We start from the raw sequence: 23955 nt of genomic DNA on the forward strand, positions 1-23955 counted from the left end.
AAGACACAGCAGCGCTGATGGAGTTTTTAAACACCTCACTGTCACTGCTGGACAACCAAAAATATCCAGACAACAGCATCCTGTGACCACTGATGAAGATCTCAAAGATGACCAACTCAAACAGCAGCAATAAATGAACGATATTCTCTGACTTTACATCTACAAGGTGAACCAGCTAGGTAGGAGTGTCTAATAGAGTGGACAGTGAGTGGACACGGTATTTAAAAGCTCCATCAGTGCTGCTGTGTCTGATCCACTCATACCAGCACAACACACACTAACACACCACCACCATGTCAGTGTCACTGCAGTGCTGAGAATCATCCAACACCTAAACAATACCTGCTTTGTAATGATGGTCCTGTGGGGGTCCTGACCATTGAAGAACAGCATGAAAGCAGGCTAACAAAGCATGCAGAGAAACAGATGGACTACAGTCAGTAATTGTAGAACAACAAAGTGCTTCTACAGTATATGGTAAGTGGAGCTGATAAAATGGACAGTGAGTGTAGAAACTAGGATGTTGCCAAGAGTTTACACAGTGTTGCCAGCCATGATTACACTGTATTTATATATTTATTAAAAAAAAAACTTTAGTGACATTTAAATGATTTTGGTATCATTTTAATAGTTAACTTTAACATCTACATTGTAATAAAAGAAGGAAGTACTTACATCACTATTAAAACTCATTCTCAAGTATATATGAACTTTCTATACTGTAGTAACATATATTTAGAAACTGGCCTGGCTTAAAATATACAGAGATAAAAATAATAATAATAAAAACATAATACTTCCATAAGGCTGCAATCAAACATAAGAAAAATAACAAGCATCACATTATTGGGATTAATATTATGTTCTATATTCAACCACACACACACACACACACACACACACACACACACACACACACACACACACACACACACACTAACTGGTTGCATAGGAGGAAGCTGTAGCATTGGGCCACACAAAATAATAGTTAAAAATAAACATTATTAATTTCTAGTACTTTGTCATGTCCAGAAAATGCTTGTATGACCGCAGGTTTTCATTCTTACCAAGCCGTAACTTTACTTAGGTATTAACAGGCCATCAGTTAACTGATCAAACAAGTCGACATGTTCAGTCATGTGAAAAAGTTAGGACACACCATGAAAATCTTTGTCTTTTTGAACGTATTTATACTTATGAACATTTGAGCTTCACTTGAATTATATAACTAAACAAAAAAAATTGTAAAATGTAATGAACATAAATGAAATTTATTGTGAGGAAAAAGTTAGGACACCCCACATTTATTACTACTTAAAATGTCTGAAATTAGAATCAGGTGCACCACATCAGCTGCAATGATTACACCATCGTTAGAGGACATAGAGTTTTATTGAAACCTCAGACATCAGTTTGGTTTCCTCTTGATTGCTGAAGTGAGTGTTATTACCATGGTAAGATCTAAAGAGCTCTCTGAGGCCTTTAGAAAGAAGGTTGTAGATGCATATGAGTCTGGGAAGGGGTTTAAAAAGATCTCAAAACAATTAGAAATCAGCCATCGCACTGTACGAGTGGAGAACATTTAAAACAACTGCCAACGTGGTCAGGTCAGGCCGTCCTAGCAAGTTCAGCCCAAGAGCAGACCGCAAGATGCGTAAAGAAGTCTCCAATAATCCTACAATGTCGTCAAGGGACCTACAGGTAGCTCTTGCCACAGCTGATGTCAAGGTACATGCATCTACCATCAGAAAGAGACTGCACACGTTTCATTTTCATGGGAGGTGTGGAAGGAGGAAACCCTTGCTGTCAAAAAAACATCAGGGCAAGACTAAAGTTTGCCAGAGAACACCTAGACAAAGACCAGGACTTGTGGAACAATGTGCTTTGGACAGATGAATGGGAACAGTAACAGAAGACATGTTTGGCGCAAACCAAACACAGCATTTGAGCACAAGAACCTCATACCAACTGTGAAGCATGGAGGTGGAAATGTCATGGTTTGGAACTGCTTTGCAGCAGCAGGGCCTGGCAAGCTCTCCATTATAGAATCCATGATGAATTCTTCACTGTATCAGAGGGTGCTTGAGGTAGATGTAAGACCATTTGTCCAAAAATTGAAGCTGAAGCGAAGGTGGGCCATATAACATGACAACGACCCAAAACATTCCAGTAAATCCACCAAGGAATGGCTGAAAAGAAAGCACGGGTCTTAATCCTATTGAGATGCTGTGGGGTGATTTGAAACAGGCCGTGCATGCAAGAAACCCCTCAAACCTCACACAGCTGAAGAAATAGGGTATTTCCATTTTTGTTCATTAAATTTTACAACTTAAGTTACAGTATATAAGCTCCATCTCTCAATACTGTTCAAATGAAGCTCAGATGTGCATATGTTTAAATATGTTCAAAAAGACAAAGGTTCTCATGGGGTGTCCTAACTTTTTCACATGACCATCCGTATAGCTTGCATCTGGATAGTATGAAAATCTGCAGCCCTGTGTGGATTAGACTGAGCACCAGAGCGTTAATTCATTTCAAGTACATACAAACATAAGCAAACATAAGCAATCTTGTGTATAACATGTAAAAGTTACAAAATATGAAAGAAATTGTGAATTTTGATCTAGGCACAATAGGTTCAATATAAAAAAAGTGAGTAATAAAGATATATAAGAATATACAGCTATTTTAAAATCAGCTGATAGTTTGATGCATGTTCTAATAGCTTTGATATTTTCGGAAAAGGCACCGGTCAGAATGAAGGCATGATCTCTAAGTTCACGGGTTCAGTAAAGGTAAAGAGGTCGGTTAAGGGAAAGGGCACTCGTCGTACACGTCCACCCCCTGCTCCTCCTCAAATGTCACCTTGGCATCATCTGAATCCAGCTGCAAGATATATCACCAAAACACAAATATCAGCATGCTTTTGTACAGTGTACGAGGAATTTTTCTTGGTGCAGGTGTCAGCATACACTGACCAAGGCATAACATAATGACCACTGACAGATGAAATGAATAACACTGATTATCTCTTCATCACGATCCAGGATCCAATCGGCTGTTGGATCGGACCACACGGACCTGCATTTGTCCCATGTGCATCACTGAGCCTTGGCCGCCCATGACCCTGTCGCCGGTTTACCCTGTCGCCGGTATATATTATTTATGCATTTTCTCCCCTTTTTCTCCTTTTTAGCGTGTCCAATTGTCCGATTGCGTCATGCTTCCTCTCCACCAATGCTGATCCCTGCTCTGATTGAGGAGAACGAAGCTAACTCTCGCCCAGCATGTCGTATGCATCTTATCACCCGCACTTTGACGAGTGCAGTGCAGCTCAGCACTGTGTACGGAGAGACACACCCTGAGAGCACTCTTTTCTCATCTCTGTGCAGGCGCCATCAATCAGCCAGCAGAGGTCATAATTGCACCAGTCATGAGAGAGAGACCCCATCCGGCTTAGTCCCGCCCAAGTCCCAGGCCAATCGCTGTTCATGTGGCCGCTCAGCCTTAGCCGGCAGGCAGAGCTGAGATTCGATACGATGTATTCCAGATCCCAGCTCTGGTTCCAGCGTGTGTTTTTACCGCGGCGCCACCTGTACGGCCTCCTTGGACCTCTTTTGATAGATACTGACCACTGCAGTTTTGGAGATGCTCTGACCCAGTCGTCCAGCCATAACAATTTGGCCCTTGTCAAACTCGCTCAATCCTTATGCTTGTCCATTTTTCCTGCTTCTAACACATTAACTTTGAGGATAAAATGTTCACTTGCTGCCTAATATATCCCACCCACTAACAGGTGCCGTGATGAAGAGATAATCTGTGTTATTCACTTCACCTGTCAGTGGTCATAATGTTATGCCTCGTCAGTGTAAATAGACAGTACACTATTAAAACTTACACTGACAAACTTCAAGCAAAGAAAGAAAATGTTGTTGACTCGTATGTGGTTGTTTAAAGCAGAGTGATGTGAGAAGGGTCAATGGTAAACAGTATATGGCCAAAAGTCTATGGTCACCTTTTCTAATTATTCAGCCATACCCATTGTTTACAGGTGGATAAAATCCCTAAATCACCCTGTTTTACCAGCATAACTCTGCTCCTGTGCACAAAGTAAGGTCAATAATGACATGGTTTGAATAGTTGGTATGGGGGGACTTCTGTGGCCTGAGTCCAAAGCTCTGGCCTTAACACATGTGCATGCCTCTGGAATGAACTGGAATGTTGATTGTGAGCCAGGTCTACTCCTTTAATACCAGCACCTGACCTTACAAATGCTCTTTTGACTGAATGGTCCCAAATTTCCAAAGAGACACTTATATTGGCCATATGATGTATATCTCTGGTGAATTAAATATTCAATGTAATTATAATGATATAAAACTGTGCCTAAAGATCAACAGGCCACTTACGCATTTCATCTCCGTGGCACTGAAGACACGTCCGGTCAAGAGGACACGCAGAGGGACAGTGAGAATGAGGACAAATGGCAGAGCCAAAGAGGCCTGGGTAGATTTTACTGCCCACAGAATACCCAGACACACCATTTGGATCAAGGTGAAGATGTGCATTCTCCAAGTCTTCACCTAAGGAAACAGAAATAACAAATATATGTATTCATTCATGTCATCATTCATATAACAATTACAATTTTTAATATTCTATTGTATTTATATAATATTTATTAAATCCCCCCTTTTCTCCCAATATCCAGTTACACAGCTATATCTTTCTTCCACTGCTGCAGACCCCTACCTTGTTCTAGGACGGCTTTCCCTGTACATTACAGACTCACGCACTGCTCTCCATTATTCACCACCTATGAGCAGGCAGCTTTGACCAGCCAGCAGTAACGTCTCTCCCAATGGACACTGGATATTTGGCCAATACTAACTTGGATTAAGGTGAATGGTGCTCATCTGTAAGCCTAGGTCTGATTACAGGATATAGGCCCTAATGCCACCCTCATGGAGTCTGTTTCTGATATTTTGGACATGGAGTTTGGACATAAACATGCACATCAGTAGCCCACTGGAGGTAATTTGTAAGGCTCTGGCAGTGAGAGAAGATACTGGTTCTGCTGCTGGGTTTATGCACTTTTACAGCTTCGTCCAGCTCTCCTTGAGTAATGGCCCAAGTCCTGGTATCTTCTCCATGCTGTTGAGACACAGCAAACCATCCTGGAGGAGCTGGACTACCTGTGCAACCTGAATGGGCTGCAGGTACCACCTCAGGCTATCCATCCATCCATCCATCCATCCATTATCTATCCATCCATCCATCCATCCATCCATCCATCCATCCATCCATCCATCCATCCATCCATCCATCCATCCATCCATCCATCCATCCATACATACATACATCCATACATACATACATACATACATTATCTATCTATCTATCTATCTATCTATCTATCTATCTATCTATCTATCTATCTATCTATCTATCTATCTATCTATCTATCTATCTATCTATCTATCTATCTATCTATCTATCTATCTATCTATCTATCTATCTATCTATCTATCTATCTATCTATCTATCCATCTATCCATCTATTCTTGGTGCATTATGGACCAGTCACTACTGATTCTACAGTGGATAAAAACTCCTAGATCAAGAAGTCATTACATTTACATATTCTGCATTTAGCAGACGCTTTTATCCAAAGCAACATACATTACTGTGACAGTGTACTCTCTAAGAAATTGAGGGTTAATAGCCTTGCTCAAGGGCTAACCAATGTCAACCTGGCAGTGGTGGGGCTTGAACCAGTGACCTTTTGATTACTAGTCCAGTACCTTAACAGCTTGTGAGAATAAAAGGCTACACAGTAACTTCTGCAACTTTAGCAAAGCAGGGTTTCCAGCCAGTGGTTCAATTTGGCATTACAGAGGGTTCTTTAGACTGATTCAGTACCACACTTCAATAATAAAAAAAAGGGTGGGGGTGGGGGTATGTTAGATCGAAAGGGGTTCAGCCAACAAAATAACATTAGAAATCTATAGGTTAGAGCAATACAAGATTTAACATATTAAATAAGAATATTATCATACTCTAGTGGCGTAGGCGTCAGACGGGTGGTACTTTTTGGGCACGATCAAGAGCTTTATGCGATCCCACAGCTGAATGCCACTAAGAGAGGTAATACCCATGTAGAGAAAGATGCCAAACAGAGCTGGCATGGGAATCATCTTCAGGATGGGCTCCATCAGAATTGATACACCTGAGGTAAAGAAAGAAAAATAGATTAATTACCTTATAGTGTATAAGGGTAAAATGTAAACAGCCCTGTTTAAGACGCTGGGTTCAAAGATTGGTCCCAAGTGATCTGGTCACCAGTAGTCAGTGCTACCTACAGGAGGTCAATGACAGGGTCAATGACTAGGTCAGTGACATTTCAGTGACATTACTCCTCTGAAAAGGCCTCCAGTTACTCAAACATTTGGAAGGAGAACAGGTAATCATATAGCAACATAGCATTTGTATTGTCTTCAGTGTTGCCAGGTTTGCAGTTTCCCGCCAAACTACTTTTTTTTTTGCATTTTATGTCACATACATTATGTGGAAAGAACTATGTGGACACCTGACTGAGGTTTCCACATAGTGGTTTCCACATACTCCTCTAAAAAATGCTTCCAGTTACTCATTTTTAAAGGAGGTCAGAAAATCATAGCATTTAAGTGCCCCCCCTACCCATCATTCCTTATACTCGCTATAACAGTCTTCACTCCTCTGAAAAAGGCTTCCAGTTACTCAAACATTTGGGAGGGGGTAAGGAAATCAAATGGCAACATAGCATCTGTATTGTAGTCTCCAGGGTTGCCAGGTTTGCCCCAAACTACTTTTTATGTGGAAAGAATTATGTGGACACCTGACTGAGGTTTTTAAACATCCCATTCCAAACCTACAGGCATTTATATGGAGTGGCCCCCAACCTATCACGTCTTGCAGCTATAACAGTCTTTACTCCTCTGAAAAGGCTTCCAGTTACTCAAACATTTGGGAGGAGGTCAGGTAATCATATAGCAACATATCATTTGTATTGTCTCCAATGTTGCCAGGTTTGCAGTTTTTAATCCAAACTACTTTTTTCATTTTGTGTCACATAATGTGTAAAGAATTATGTGGACACCTGACTGAGGTTCTTAAACATCCCATTCCAAACCTACAGGCATTAATATGGAGTGCCCCCCCTACCCATCACTCCTTATACTCGCTATAACAGTCTTCACTCCTCTAAAAAAGGCTTCCACTTACTCAAACATTTGGGAGGAGGTAAGGAAATCAAATGGCAACATAGCATCTGTATTGTAGTCTCCAGGGTTGCCAGGTTTGCAGTTTCGCCCCAAACTACTTTTTATGTGGAAAGAATTATGTGGACACCTGACTGAGGTTCTTAAACATCCCATTCCAAACCTACAGGCATTGATATGGAGTGGCCCCCAACCCATCACCCCTTGCTGCTATAACAGCAGTTACTCAAACCTTTGGAAGGAGGTCAGGAAATCATATTGCAACATAGCATTTGTATTGTAGTCTCCAGTGTTGCCAGGTTTTTAATCCCCCCACATCCTATCACTCTAAAGGTTCTAAAGGTTGTTTAACTGAAACTCCAAACTCACTATGTAGCACTATGATATAATACTTACCAACTAAAACAGCCACAAGAATTCCACTAATCCTCTGCTCCAGCACCTTGCTGATCTCTGGTTTGGGGCCTTTGGACATGACAGTGAGGGCGTTGGCATGGGTGACAGATCGCACCGTTGCAGCACTAAGCCAGGGGACACCAAAAATAGAAGCGACTCCACCCATGGCCACAATGAGGAGCAGATCCAAATGGAAGCCAGAGCCTTTTATCATCTTCCTCTCTGGCTTACTAACAATCAGCCTGCATGGCAGAGACAAACATACATTTGTTGCATCATGTTGCAGGCTTTTTTACACACAATAATACATGTTTTTTTTTCCATGATGCTACTCACGTGGTGATCTGAGACTCCAGGAAGATGAGAATAAAGACCAGTAAAGCTGGGATGGCAGAGCCAAACATAAGCCAGATTGGGAATTCGCTGTTCATTCCCATGGGGTTGATAAACCAGCCTCTGGCAGTAGAGTTAGACACACTCAGACCCTTTGGAACGTCCAGTTTCTAATGGCATGTGGAAGAAATAGAAGTAAATATAAGAGCTGACCATATTATATAATTGACTATTTTTTATGTTTTAACATTGATGAAAATGCACACGGAGAGCCACGCCCGACCTCTGCGCTCCTTTACTGCTGTGCAGGCGCCCTGGACAACCAGGTTCCTTTCACAGCTCCACACCTCTGTTAAATCCAGTCATTTCCCACCCTTGCAGACTGGAGGTCAATTTGTCTGCTGCAGGCATTAGCCAATTATGCCTGCTAGTGGGCGCCCAGCCGACCAGTAGCAGAGCCGAGACTCGAACCTGGGTGTGCTAGCGACTTATCACGCTGCGCCACCTAAGCCCCCCATTATTTAGTGTTTTAACTATTTATACATTATACAACTTTATAGATTTTACATTTAACATTTTAACTGGCAGGCCAGTTTAGCACCTGCACTCTCTTGCTACAGAACCATGCTGTTGTAATGCATGCAGAATGTGGCATGGCATCGTCTCGCTAAAACAAGCATTATTGGGACATATCATATCTTGCTTCAAAATGCACTTAAACCCTTAGCATTATTGGTGGCTTCACAGATGTGTGGGTCACCCATGCTAATGGAACTAACACCCCCATACCATGATGCCAAATGATCATTTTTATTTTATCTATTATTCTCAAACACAATGTAAAAGGTGGACTTAGCTGACCACATATAATCACTTTGCACCAGTCCATCACAGATGAGCCCACAGAGGTTGGCAGCATTTAATAATTTTAAATAATTTAAAAAAAAATTAAATAATGGTGATATATGGTTTCTGCTTTGTATATTGGAGTCTTAAATTGCATTTTTTGATGCAGCGACAAACTGTGTTTACTAACAAGGGTTTTCTGAAGAAATTCCTTCCAACCTTTTTTCCCCTAATATAGTCATGTCCAATTACCCTGATTGCATCCTCCACTGATTCAACCCTGCACCGCTGACTGAGGATGCTTCTCAACTGACACACGCCCCCTCCAAGACGTGCTCAGTACAAACTGCATTTTTCACCTGCACGAGTCGAGTTTATATATATCGATCAGCACTGTGCACGGAGAGCCACATCCTGATCAGCATTATTCCTCATCAATCAGCCAGCAGGGGTCGTAATGGCACCAGTTATGAGGACCCATGATCCGGCTTGCCCTTAACCCTATGAGCTGAGTTTTGATACGATGTATTCGAAAACCCAGCTCTGGTGTGCTAGCGTATTTTACCGCTGCGCCACCTGAGCGGCAAACAAGTATATTTTTAATGCTTATTCTCTAGGCCACTCAAGGAGGATGGGGGTCCCTGCTGAGTCTGGTTCCTCTCAGGGTTTCTTCCTGTAGTTTTGAGAAAGCTTTTCCTTGCCATTGTCACACTTGGCTTGCTCAACAGAGGTTTTTGGTCTGTCGGTTGCTTTGAGACAATGTCTATTATAAAAAGTGCTATACAAATAAATTGGACTTGACTTGATAAAATCTAATGGCCATTCAACTTGCTTTGCCCCTTATGTACTTATAGTTCTCTGGATTATCTGAAACATTCAATAATGTTATGTATTGTAGATGGTAAAATTCCAATATTTATTACAGTCATGTACACTGACTAGGCATAACATTATGACCACTGACAGGTGAAGTGAATAACACTGATTATCTCTTCATCACAGCACCTGTTAGTGGGTGATGATGTGTTAAAAGCAGGAAAAATGGACAAGGGCCAAATCGTGATGGCTAGATGACTGGGTCAGAGCATCTCCAAAACTGCACCTCTTGTTGGGTGTTCCCGGTCTGCAGTGGTCAGTATCTATCAAAAGTGGTCCAAGGAAAGAACAGTGCTAAACCGGCGACAGGGTCATGGGCTGCCAAGGCTCATTGATGCACGTGGGGAGCAAAGGCTGGCCCGTGTGGTCCGATCCAACAGACAAGCTACTGTAGCTCAAATTGCTGAAGAAGGTAATGCTGGTTCTGATAGAAAGGTGTCAGAATACACAGTGCATTAGAGTTGCAGGGCTGTTTTGGCAGCAAAAGGGGGACCAAGACAATATTAGGATGGTGGTCATAATGTTATGTCTGGTCAGTGTATTAAGAAATGGTCTATTCATTCGCTTTGCAAAAAGCGGAACCTTGACCCATCATTAGAACCCCTTTGGAATTGAGGTTGTTTTTAAACACTATAGATTTCCTGACCTGTGTGTAAACATCCTTAACACCAATATCAACAGCAATCATGAGAAACAGAGCGATGGGCACACCAAAATCTCCAATCATACGACGAACCTGAAAAGAGATTACACAACAACAATGAAATGATCTGATAAAAAAATAACATCGTACAGTGCCACACTGTGTAGGATGCACTGAGAAACAGAAAGAATAGAGGCCAGAATCCTGTGTGTGAATGATAGATGGGATACTCGGAGTACATACTGGACCAGGGAGGAAGATGCTGTTCTTGAACTGACGGAAAAAGTAGGCGATGAAGAAGCACCCCAACATCAGGCACATAGAGAGCAGGGCGGTGTTTGGATGGGCTCCTTGGTGTGTTAAGATTCTTTCAGTGGTGTTGTCCACAGCTTCAGGCAAACGCTGGTAGTTCAGAATTAATGGGTGATCTTTGAAAATCTATATGAGAAAAAGGAAGTAGACAGAAGAGGAGAATTAAAAACAGTTGCTAACGGCAAGAAAATTAAACAACATAAACAATAAATAGGTTGTAATATACATTGTAAAGTTTGAAGAAGGTCTCGTAGATGAAAATGAGGGAGATGAGGATGGAAAAGATCTCCTGGGTGAAACGGGAGATGAAGCGCACTAGGAAGCTAGCTTCAGCCGCCACCACGATCAGCACTATGAGGATCAACCACATTCCAACCCATACTCGACCCACGATGTATTCATAGCCACTGGACTGGCAGAACTGGCAGGACACAAAAAGCACAGCATATGAGGTTAAAGCAGCAGTTCTAATTGTTACTATCAAGCACAGTACTACAGGGTGAGTCAAAAGTCACAGGACGCTATTTTATTTCAGAAACGAAAGGGGAAATGACATATCTGAATACCCCAGCAAGTAATGGGTGAGGGGGTCTATCTTTTAGGCTATGCCCAGAACATGGCCACCATCTTAAAAGCCACCATATTGGATCAAGGGCAGGTTTTTCCAATGGGAAGGTGGTCAAGTAGCATATCAAAGAAGACCAGAATTTTCTCAGAAATCGATTGCCACCACCAATTTCACACAGCACTGTTGCATCCCTTATAGCCAAAATCCAAGAAACTGGGACTGTGGACAACAAGCCACGACCTAACCCTAAATGCTCAGCGCTACCTGACAACGCTACAGGAAACAGTGTTCCCATCCATTCTGACTGAAGATGGCAGTTTCTTCTGTTATTTGTCGCCCAGATCACTCGACCTCACACCACTCGACTTTTATTTCTGGGGTTATCTCAAACAAATTGTGTATGCTGAGAAAATCCGCAACAAACACCACCTTCAGCACCGCATCGTGGAGGCTTGTGACATAATTTCTCCAGAGATTCTCCGGTGGGTTCGTAACGATTGGATCCAGCTCCTGTGCGGATCCTGTGCGGATCCTGTGCATCACAGGGAACGTTCCCGGTTGTTGGTGCAAATTTCTGTGTTGATAACTTTTGAACCACAAGAGATATTGCAAATCTGATTGCGGCAATCGATTTCTGAGAGAATTCTGGTCTTCATGCTTTGCTACATGACCATCTTCCCATTGGAAAAACTTGCCCTTGATCCAATATGGCGGCTTTCAAGATGGCGGCCATATTCCGGACATAGCCTAAAAGATAGACCCCCTCACCCATTACTTGCTGGGGTATTCAGATATGTAATTTTCCCTTTCGTTTCTGAAATAAAAGAGTGTCCTGTGACTTTTGACTCACCCTGTATATTAAATCAAGAAGGTCCTGGGTTCGATCCCCAGGTGGGGCTCTTTCCGGGTCCTTTCTGTGTGGAGTTTGCATGTTCTTCCCATGTCTGCGTGGGTTTCCTCCGGGAGCTCCGGGTTTCCTCCCACAGTCCAAAAACATGCAGTCAGGTTAATTGGAAACACTGAATTGCCCTATTTGTGAATGGGTGTTTGAATGAGTGTGTGTGTGTCTGCCCTGCGATGGACTGGCGCCCGGTCCAGGGTGTTACTGTGTGCCATTCGCCCATTAAAAAGCTGGGATAGGCTCCAACACCCCCCCCCGAACCTGATTGGATTGTGCACTATGAGGTGGTACTAGCAATCCTATGGCAATTCAGTTAGCAATCAGTCTAAAGCAGCTAAAAACAGTAGTCAGGTAAACAGGTAAAAATCATGAGACTATGCTATGTTTGGACAACTCCCAACCAATTCTGTGGACGCGAGGGGCGTGTGTCAAAACACGGTCGAGAATTTTCGTATTTGATACAGAGCCTCACACCATCGCTGGATGTTCTAGGTTTGTCTGTGCTGTCTGTGTATTGTTTTGTGTATTATGCTTCCTCTCTACTGATGTTGACCTCCACTCTGACTGAGGAGAGCCGTGACTTACATGTGTGCAGTTGCCGACTGCATCTTTTCACCTGCATGAAGTGAGTTCATATGTGGATCAGCTTTGTGTACGGAGAGACACACCCTGATCACATTATCCCTCATCTCTGTGCAGGCGCCATCAATCAGCCAGCAGAGGTCATAATTGCATCAGTTATGAGGTCCCCTCCGGCACCCTCCTTCAACAACAGCCAATCGTTGTTCATGTAGGCGCCCAGCCTGCGGGATGGCGGAGCTGAGTTTGAAATGTCAGCTCTGGTGTGCTAGCGTGTTTTACCATTGCACCACCTGAGCGCCCGGGCTGTGCTGTGTATTAGAGCTTCCATTTATGAGAAAGAAAACAGTGCACCAGTAACCAGATCAATTCTGAGTAGCCTTACTCCATAGAAAGCCTCTTCAAACACCAGGAGTGGCCCGCTGAAGCCGATGACCAGCACAGGCTGGGCAGCAAACAGGCAGAAGACGACTCCCTGCACGCAAGTGGAGATCAGCAGCTCCGACACTCCCATCATGTTTCCTGTCTTGTGAGCTAATGAACACATATGGTGGAATTAAGAGTCAGTGAGCGAAGGCCAAGAGTTATGACGCAAGCTTTCTTTATTCTTTCCTTACCAGGGGCAACTGTACTTACCCAGCAGTCCTCCAAATGTAATGGCAGGAGAGAGGGCGGCAAAATAGATGAAAATCACAGCAGAAAAGACCTGAAGGTTGAAGCCATCGATGAAGTCACTGAGGTAATGGCGATAACGGCGTTTGATGTCCTTGACCATTCCACCGAATGGGTATCCAGTTCGGGTTAAGGGGTCATCCTGTGGCGGCTCGGGTCCTGGTCGTGCAAAACAATCACAAAGAAACAATATGAGTAGGTATTAAGGGCTAATATACGGTACATATGGGTCAGAGAGTCAGTCAGAGTCAGAGTCAGAGAGGTTTTATTGTCATTTCAGCTACATACAAGTACATATTGAAACGAAACAGCGTTCCTCTAGGATCACGGTGTAACACGGTACAAAAAGTGCAAGACAACACTGTAAATACAACAATAAATACAAAAAATCCTATAATAAATAACTACAAAAGATATTCCTAATTATCCCTAATCTAAACAAGTAATTAGAAGACAGGACTAAAGACAAGTGTTAGTACATGATGGTGAATAGATGGTACAATGGTTCATGAGGTATTGACATGTTGTACATTAGCAGCGTAAAATTGGCAATGCCGATAAGACGAGACATAACTTTTTAGTGTCCCCACTTGATAAATAATATACAATTATATTAATATAAGTGGATATACCTTCAATCTACTCCATTTGTACATGTTTACTGAAACTTAAAGTAATTTTTGAAAAAATTACCCTTGAAACCCCCAAAATGTCACTCAGTGCAACGGTCCCCCTACCTCTTTAAGTAATAAAACATTAAGAAAAAACTAATTAATCTTAAGTAAAACTTAAAATTTACTGCTTTGACATAATTGTACAAATGTCATGTGTGACATATTCAATAATATTCAATCAGATGTGTTTTTTAATATTAATAATATTCAGGACACTTTCAGTCCCCATTTTCCCAATCTTCAGTTGTCATTCAGTACAACGTTAATAAAAAGCCTTATTTTAATATTTGATAAAGTTACTGCAGTCATGTGACCAATTATAACAACAAAAGAAGACTCCTGGGGACCCTTCAGCACACACAAAGGTCAATGCATTTTAACATTATTTGATAAAAATGTCTTTTTACTGACATAGTACATTAAAGAACAAAACTGAGTGTCATTCAGTACAACACAGAAAACCTAATATTACGGTTAATCTTGTAAACAAACAAGGTTATTAACATTTAAATGTGAATATGTGTAGAAATTTCTTTGAGTTAAGGTCAATGTTAGCTTTGGCTAACCACTGAGATAACTGTAAAATGTGCTAAAGTAAAATTTCTGTCATTCAGTACAACAACAGTCATTCAGCGCAACAGAATTTCGCTGTTGCACTAAATTGACAATGACATTGTTATACTGACTTTTTAATGTTTTAAATTTATTTTTTAAAGCAAAATTGAAACAGAAATTCCTTTGTGTGGCCAAATCCACCTGATGAAATTTACTACCTTAAGTCTGATGTCAAAATCATAATCGCAGAACTAAAGCCATGTACAGCAAGAACCTCAAGGTTAACAACAAAAGATAAAATGTGACTTCAAATGGTTTTCATTTGAATGAATGAATTTAGATTTACTGCAGCAACTTTTTCACGTGTTATGACACAAATTCCACACTTCCACACTGTTCTGGTGCCTTACAAGTTGTTATGATGGCTTCATTTAGCTATGTTTTAATATTAAAATGCTTTATGAATACAGTCGAATCCGGTTAATCGGACCACATCGGGACGCGATAGTTTTGGTCCTAATAACCGGCTGGTCCGATTACACGAACATGCCCTATGTTACAAGGAATGATAGTGGAATGATAGCTTTCTCGTGTAGACTTTAATCGTGATTGACAGGAGGGAATTCCTTGCACGTGTTGCCGGACACTCTTGTTTACGCTTGACTTCATTTCGCCGAAAAGCGGAGATGCAGATGGATCCAATAACCACGCTGCTGGCTACTGGGTGCTTCGTTGTGGGAAAGAAAGTGGTGGGCGTGTTCACCTCCCGCTGGTTTTGCTCTTGTCAACACAACTTTTCGGATTTCCTGACCTTTGATAAAAGCATAAATTCTCCCGGGGAGCCCAGGAATCCTCCCATATCTCGCTGACCCGCTTTGCATCCGCTCTAAGTGGCGACTTGTGGCTTCTTTTTCTTATTCGCTCTCACGTTCTTTGGTCCGATTAAACGGAATTTTGGTCCAAATAAGCGAATAACATTACACGTACATAATAGGATTTGTTTCGGTACTTTAGGATTCGGTCCGAATAAGCGGCTGGTCCGATTAACCGGTGGTCCAATTAACCGGATTCGACTGTATATTGAAATGCTTTAACAGCAACCATTTTTTCATGCTATGACAGGACTTCAAATGATCTTATGTTACATCACTTTTATGCAAGTTTCTTGTTTTATTTCAGAATAAAGTTTAAGTTTTTGATTGCCTTACTTTTTTCATGATGTAGTTTGTTTGTTTGTTTATTAGGATTTTAACGTCATGTTTTACACTTTCGGTTACATTCATGACAGGAAACGGTACTTTATCTTCACACAAGGTTCATTAGCTTTATCAAACACAGTCATGGACAATTTAGTGTGTCCAATTCACCTCACTTGCATATTTTTGGACTGTGGGAGGAAACCGGAGCTCCCGGAGTAAACCCATGCAGACACGGGGAGAACATGCAAACTCATGATGTAGTAATATTATAACACATACTTGCCACTGGTGTGGCATAATTTCATTCTACTACTGCTACTTTAATCAATAAAGAACTTAAAAACAAATTAAGTCATGAATATTCTGATGTAACAGGATAATTTGGAGTATGTCATTCAGTGCAGCATAAAATCATCATACAGTGCAACAAAAACATTTGCTTAAAATAACTGTAATAAGTAATTATTATATATTTTTTTCATGTGAATGCAAGAGAATCCAGGCCTGCTTCATAGAAAACGGAGTTTGATTGGGTTTCAAATAGAATAGAATGTGTAGCAAAAACATCTTGTATACAAATAAACAAAATCCCAAGACGCATTAGAGTACAAACAATGCACAGAAAATTCAAAACAGAGTAAGTACAGTTTCTTCTGAGGTTTTAAATCTTTTGTAAGAGATATACTAAACTTATACATTTGAAATGGCTAAGATTGTTCCTTGTGTGTGTATTTTTTCATAAATTAGTTGTTGCACTGAATGACATTTTTGTGCCCTTGTTGTGTGTCAACAACACTAAAATTATCAAATAAGCAAAATGCTGAGAAAAAAATACATATTTACATAGGTGACACATTTGTGCACAATATTAAATGAAAAAATTATACAATTTAACCATTTAATTTTTTTGGTACTTGGAACACCCTATTCGTCTTTCACCCATATACAGCACCCTCCACAATTATTGGCACCCCTGATGTTAATACTTTTTACAACCCCCTTTTGCCAACAAGACAGCACTTAATCTTCTCCTATAACATTTCACAAGATGGGAGAATACAGAGAGAGGGATCTTCGACCATTCCTCTTTGCTCTTTGCACAAGAGTCCTGGGTCCTCTCCTATGCACTCTCCTGGTGAACCATTTTTGTGTAGATTTGGCCACATGTTTCTGGTCATTATCTTGCTGAAAGACCCAGTGACGACCCATCTTCAGCTTTCGGGCAGAGGCCACCAGATTTTGATTTAAAATGTCCTGGTATTTCAAAGAGTTCATGCTGCCATGCACCCTAACAAGGTTCCCGGGGCCTTTGGAAGAGAAACAGACCCACAGCATCACCGATCCTCCCCCATACTTCACAGTGGGCATGAGGTGCTTTTCCGCATACTCATCTTTTGTGTTACGCCAGACCCACTTAGAGTGTTTGTTGCCAAAAAGCTTTATCTTGGTCTCATCTGACCAAAGCACACGGTCCCAGTTAAAGTCCCAGTACCGCTTAGCAAACTCCAGATGTTTACGTTGATGCTTGTAAGTGAGAAAAGGCTTTTTCCGTGCATGCCTCCCGAACAGCTTGTTGGCATGTAGATAGCGCCTGATTGTTGTTATAGAGACTTTGTGACCCCAAGATGCTACTCTTTGATGCAATTCTCTAACAGTGAGCTTTGGAGAACTTTTTACTTCTCTTACCATCCTCCTCACTGTGCGTGGTGGCAAGATAAACTTGTGTCCTTGTCCAGGCTTGTTTGCCACTGTTCCAGTTGTTTTAAACTTCTTGATGATTCCTCTGACTGTAGATATGGGCAGGTGTAGGCGAGTGGCTATTTTCTTGTAGCCATTGCCTGACTTATGAAGGTCGACACACATCTGCCTTACTTGAATGGTGTGTTCTCTTGTCTTTCCCATGTTGAAGAGTGGATAAGAGAAATAGGCCTCTGTGTCACGTCATATTTATACCCCAGTGAAACAGGAAGTGATGAATTACTAATTAAAGGTTCCTAGAAACTGTTATCAACTTTATGAACTACAGTAGAAATGACAGAAATGCTTTAATTACATTTATTTTCTAGGAATTGTTAGGGATGCCAATAATTGTGGAACAGGTGATTTTATGAAAAATAATAATTTCTTAGTCAGGGATTTTTTTTTTTTTTTAATTCACTTGAGTTAAGGGTTACATTTTTCTACAATTTTCCGTGTGAGATTATGCTTCTGCAATAAATATTGAATTTATTTTAAGGCTTTCAACACATCTTAACCAGGGGTGCCAATAATTGTGGAGGGCGCTGTATATATATATATATATATACAGTGGGGCCAAAAAGTATTTAGTCAGCCACTGATTGTGCAGGTTCTCCTACTTAGAAAGATGAGAGAGGTTTGTAATTTTCATCATAGGTACACTTCAACTATGAGAGACAAAATGAGAAAAAAAAATTCAGGAAATCACATTGTAGGATTTTTAAAGAAATTATTTGTAAATTATGGTGGAAAATAAGTATTTGGTCAATAACAAAAGTTCAACTCAATACTTTGTAACATAACCTTTGTTGACAATGACAGAGGTCAAACGTTTCCTGTAAGTCTTCACCAGGTTTGCACACACTGTAGCTGGTATTTTGGCCCATTCCTCCATGCAGATCTCCTCTAGAGCAGTGATGTTTTGGGGCTGTCGCTGGGCAACACGGACTCCACAAATTTTCTATGGGGTTGAGGTCTGGAGACTGGCTAGGCCACTCCAGGACCTTGAAATGCTTTTTACGGAGCCACTCCTTCGTTGCCCGAGCGGTGTGTTTGGGATCATTGTCATGCTGGAAGACCCAGCCACGTTCCATCTTCAATGCTCTCACTGATGGAAGGAGGTTTTGGCTGAAAATCTCACGATACATGGCCCCGTTCATTCTTCTCTTAACACGGATCAGTCGTCCTGTCCCCTTTGCAGAAAAACAGCCCCAAAGCATGATGTTTCCACCCCCATGCTTCACAGTAGGTATGGTGTTCTTGGGGTTTTCTTCTACCTCCAAACACGACGAGTTGAGTTTTTACCAAAAAGTTCCATTTTGGTTTCATCTGACCACATGATATTCTCCCAATCCTCTTCTGGATCATCCATATGCTCTCTGGCAAACTTCAGACGGGCCTGGACATGTACTGGCTTAAGCAGGGGGACACGCCTGGCACTGCAGGATTTGAGTCCCTCTCGGCGTAGTGTGTTACTGATGGTAGCCTTTGTTACTTTGGTCCCAGCTCTCTGCAGGTCATTCATCAGGTCCCTCTGTGTAGTTCTGGGATTTTTGCTCACCGTTCTCATGATCATTTTGACCCCACGGGATGAGATCTTGACCCCAAGGGAGATTATCAATGGTCTTGTATGTCTTCCATTTTCTTACAATTGCTCCCACAGTTGATTTATTCACACCAACCTGCTTGCCTATTGTAGATTCACTCTTCCCAGCCTGGTGCAGGTCTACAATTTTCTTCCTGGTGTCCTTCGACAGCTCTTTGGTCTTGGCCATGGTTGAGTTTGGAGTCTGACTGTTTGAGGCTGTGGACAGGTGTCTTTTATACAGATATCGAGGTCAAACAGGTGCCATTAATACAGGTAACGAGTGGAGGACAGAAGAGCTTCTTAAAGAAGAAGTTACAGGTCTGTGAGAGCCAGAAATCTTGCTTGTTTGTTATTGACCAAATACTTATTTTCCACCATAATTTACGAATAAATTCTTTAAAAATCCTACAATGTGATTTCCTGGATTTTTTTTTTCTCATTTTGTCTCTCATAGTTGAAGTGTACCTATGATGAAAATTACAGACCTCTCTCATCTTTCTAAGTAGGAGAACTTGCACAATCAGTGGCTGACTAAATACTTTTTGACCCCGTATATATATATATATATATAGCATCCAAATGAGTCTGGCTGGGTCTTAAGTAGCAAAGATGGACAGAAGATCTTCAGTTAATGTACCTCAAAGAAAAATTGGAAGGGATTTGCATATTTCTCTCTCTACAGTGCATAATATCATTAAACCATTTAATGAATCTAGAAGAATTTCAGTGCGTAAAGGGCAAGAGCGCAAGCTTAAGCTGAACGCCCGTGATCTTTGATCCCTCAGACAGCATTGCATCAAGAACCGCCACTCAACAATAGCTGATATAACCACATGGGTGAGGGATTACTTTGGCAAACCTTTGTGAAGCGCTACAATACAAAGTTACATGCACAAATGCCACTTAAAACTTTACTGTGCAAAATAGAAGCCTTATGTTAAGTGATCCAGAAACAGCATTATGTTCTCTGGGCTCGGGGGCGTCTAGGATGGACCATCACACAGTGGAATGTGTATTGTGGTCAGACCAAAGACAAAAAGGACCATCCAGGCATGCCCAAAAGCCAGGGTCTGTCATGGTATGAGGCTGTGTCAGTGTCCTTGGCAAAGGTCATTTACACTTCTGTGATGGCAGCATTAATGTAGAAAAGTACATTGAGATCTTAGAGCAACATGTGCTGCCTTCAAGACGTCATCTTTTCCAGGGTCGTCCAGCATTTTTCAACAAGACAATGCAAAACCAATTTTGAAAGGAAAAATTTGACAACGACGACCCCATACTGTTGCACATCTTAAGACGTGTTTGCAGGAAGAATGGGACAAAATAAAAGCTGAAACATTAAATCACTTGGTATCCTCGGTGCCAAAACGTCTTTTAAGTGTGGCAAAAAGGAATGGCAACATTACAAAGTGGTAAATGCGTTACTGTCCCAACTTTTTTAGAATGTGTTGCAGGCCTGAAATGCAGGAATGGATGTTTATTAATAAATGAAATTAAGTTGAGCAGATAAAACATGAATTATCTCAGGTTCATCCTGTCTACAATGAAATAAAAGTCAAATTAAATGTAAGAAACACCACAATTTATTTGCATTTTCCATAGTGTCCCATCTTTATTCTAGTTTAGGGTTATGAAAGGGGCAACTAATAGTACAGTAGAGTAATATTGGTATTGTTATGTACATATTAATAGCTGATAACTAATATACTGTTCTAATATCACATATTTGTAAGTGGAAACCGAGGAGATGTGGAGGTGTTGGGAAGTGGTCAAGGACACTCACTCTCCCTCCAACAAAGGGCTTTGATATGTTAAATACGTTAAATACCTTTAGGCTTTGCTCCTAAGATGATACGGGTGTCAGTAGGGCGGAGTCTTTCGCGCAGCATCTTCTTCTGGAAGCGAATGACAGGTTGAAGCATGGCTTCAGTTTGGACCTCAGTGGGTGGAATTACAACGCTGCAGTCCATGAAGTCAGCAATTGCATTGGTCAGCTCTGTTTCACTCTCAGCCAGGTAAGCCTCCAAACTGAAGACCTATGAGCCATGCACAGACAGAAAAATTTAATTTGCCAGCTGTTTAAAATGTACTATGTTTATAGTTATATAAATAAAACAAGCTTTTTCTCGCTCACCCAGTCAGCCATCAGGGTTCCCATGGCTCGGCCACTCTCGTGGAAGTCTATGCCGCTTTCGGTGGGACCCACGAGGACGAACACGAAACGCACAGGCAGAGGAACCTCCAGGATCCCCTCCATCACTGCAGAATCCTGCAGTCGTACAAACGCCACAACTGGCTTCTGCAGGGAGTCTACAGCACCTAAACTCCGTCACAGAAAGAGGGGGGTTTTAGGTGCAAAGACTTTTTGTAAGGTGCTTTTACTGATAAAAAATGGTAATATACTTGTAGTCCATCTTACCTGACAGCACAATGGATGCCTCCACGCTATCATCTGAGTCTCTCTGTTTGAGAAAAGAGGGCGGTTAAGATCAGCAAAAGTTTATTATGTGTAGAAAGGAATGGTGGGAATTAAAATACGTTATCATAAACGGATAGATGGATATGTACAGTAGTGTAATAGTAATTGCTCATTCTCAACATAATTACATTTTACCCTTGGTTGCTTGGTTGTTTTCTTATTACCTCTTAGTTTTCCACCTCCTTGTTTCTACACTCACTGTCCATTTTTTCAGCTTCACTTACCATATAGAAGCACTTTGTAGTTCTACAATTACTAACTGTAGTCCATCTGTTTCTCTACATGCTTTGTTAGCCTTCTTTCATGCTGTTCTTTAATGGTCAGGACTCTCCCAGGACCACTACAGAGTAGGTATTATTTGGGTGGTGGATCATTCTCAGCACTGCAGTGACACTGACATTGTGGTGGTGTGTTAGTGTGTGTTGTGCTGGTATGAGTGGATCAGACACAGCAGTGCTGATGGAGTTTTTAAACATCTCACTGTCACTGCTGGACTGAGAATAGTCCACCAACCTACAATATCCAGCCAACATCGCCCCGAGGGCAGCATCCTGTGACCACTGATGAAGGTCTAGAAGATGACCAACTGAAACAGCAGCAATAGATGAGCGATCGTCTCTGACTTTACATCTACAAGGTGGACCAACTAGGTAGGTGTGTCTGATAGAGTGGACAGTGAGTGGACACGGTATTTAAAAACTCCAGCAGCGTCTAAATACGGCAGACGCCTCTACGCTCAGCTAAGACCAGTGTTCGTGACTCTACAGCAAGCAAGAAAGGACCTGAAAGATTCTTGGACTTTTTGGAATAGTTTCTTATAGAGAGATGAATATAAAAATTAACATTTTAGACAAGGATAGCACTGTCTTGTAATAAAGCAAATATAGCCTTTCATGGCTGGAACGTCATATCGAGAGTTGAACATACGGTAGCAGTTTTACTGAGATCAGCTCTTTGCTGCTTCAGGAACTGGACGACTTGCTGTTATTCAGGAAAATGTAAGAACATCTGGTCATGAGCTGAAGTTGAGGTGTAATGGGGTTAAATAGCAGGATTTAGCCATTGTACGGCACCCCCTCGAGCAGGGATTCAAACTCTTAATCTTTGGATGATAGCCCGAAGCACTACCCACTAGGCTACCTCCCAAGATGCAAAAACATCCACTGTTAAATGATTAGTTAATGAAGAACTGGTACCTGTTTGGTAACAGAGAAGGTCTGCATCGCGATTCCTGCCTGGTCAGACGAAGTCTCCTCACTTTGACTGTGAATAAAAAAAACATAGCTAATACATTTAGCTGCAGATTTATTAGCACCCTTGAGAAAAAAGTATGTTTAACAAAACCGTGTCGACCAAGTGATTTTTGGCACCATCACAAATGATAATGAATGAAATAGAACTGAAGTATGTTTGCATGCATATTTTCCATAGGTTTCATTAGAGGTGACACTGACTCACTCAAATTAGGGTCGCGGGAAGGGGGGGGGGGGTGCTGGAGCCTATCCCAGCTTTTCAATGGGCGCAAGGCACACAGTAACACCCTGGACGGGGCGCCAGTCCATCGCAGGGCTTAGAGGTGACAGAGAAACCCAATTTCCCAAGACATTTAATAACATGGATAATTATATTTAATATATTATAGATGGTGATAAGTAGCTTTAAGCAACCTAAACTGTGAATAATCTGCTTGGATCACCTCCTTGGATCATCAAATCTAGCAACCTATAATTCACAACAAGCACCTGTAGGTGCTACTATTTAATTATTTATTAGGATTTTAACATCATGTTTAACACACTTTGGTTACATTCATGACAGGACAGGTAGTTACTGGTTACACAAGATTCATCAGCTCAAGTCATCAGTGTCTAACACAGTCATGGACAATTTTGTATCTCCAAGTCAGCTCACTTGCATGTCTTTGGATTGTGGGAGGAAACCATGTAGACACGGGGAGAACATGCAAACCTGGACCTTCTTGTTGTGAGGCGACAGTGCTACCCACTGAACCCACTGATTTAATGTTTATTTGTTTATTAGGATTTTGGTTACATTCATGACAGAAACGGTAGCCACCCATTACACAAGGTTCATCACTTCACAAGGTTATATCAAACACAGTCATGGACAATTTAGCATCTCCAGTTTACCTCACTTGCATGTCTTTGGACTGTGGGAAGAAAACCGGAGCACCCGGAGTAAACCCACACAGACATGGGGAGAACATGCAAACTCCACACAGAAAGAACCCAGACCGCTCCACCTGGGGATCAAACGACTTTTTATCCATTGTTAACCGGAAAATGTGCTCTGGGTTGGGAATTTTACCTGTTCTTAA

General features: G+C 41.5%; 1 protein-coding gene across 1 annotated transcript in view; it reads right to left on the reverse strand.

Annotated features, from left to right (window-relative positions):
• Window positions 1-2663: 2663 nt before the first annotated feature.
• slc4a1a (solute carrier family 4 member 1a (Diego blood group)) overlaps window positions 2664-23955 on the reverse strand; it is a 29427-nt gene continuing 8135 nt past the window's right edge. Inside the window, exons 7-21 of the mRNA XM_062985097.1 lie at window positions 22814-22880; window positions 21558-21600; window positions 21273-21457; window positions 20967-21174; window positions 18962-18964; window positions 13350-13544; window positions 13099-13247; window positions 10892-11086; window positions 10597-10791; window positions 10357-10446; window positions 7992-8158; window positions 7656-7897; window positions 6060-6229; window positions 4410-4583; window positions 2664-2886 (exon numbers count right to left, since the gene is read on the reverse strand). Coding sequence (XP_062841167.1) covers window positions 2809-2886; window positions 4410-4583; window positions 6060-6229; window positions 7656-7897; window positions 7992-8158; window positions 10357-10446; window positions 10597-10791; window positions 10892-11086; window positions 13099-13247; window positions 13350-13544; window positions 18962-18964; window positions 20967-21174; window positions 21273-21457; window positions 21558-21600; window positions 22814-22880 — 2161 coding nt within the window. The 3' untranslated portion in view covers window positions 2664-2808. The remainder of the gene's footprint in view (window positions 2887-4409; window positions 4584-6059; window positions 6230-7655; window positions 7898-7991; window positions 8159-10356; window positions 10447-10596; window positions 10792-10891; window positions 11087-13098; window positions 13248-13349; window positions 13545-18961; window positions 18965-20966; window positions 21175-21272; window positions 21458-21557; window positions 21601-22813; window positions 22881-23955) is intronic.

Source organism: Trichomycterus rosablanca, chromosome 22 (assembly GCF_030014385.1).
Source record: "Trichomycterus rosablanca isolate fTriRos1 chromosome 22, fTriRos1.hap1, whole genome shotgun sequence".
Lineage (NCBI taxonomy): Eukaryota > Metazoa > Chordata > Actinopteri > Siluriformes > Trichomycteridae > Trichomycterus > Trichomycterus rosablanca.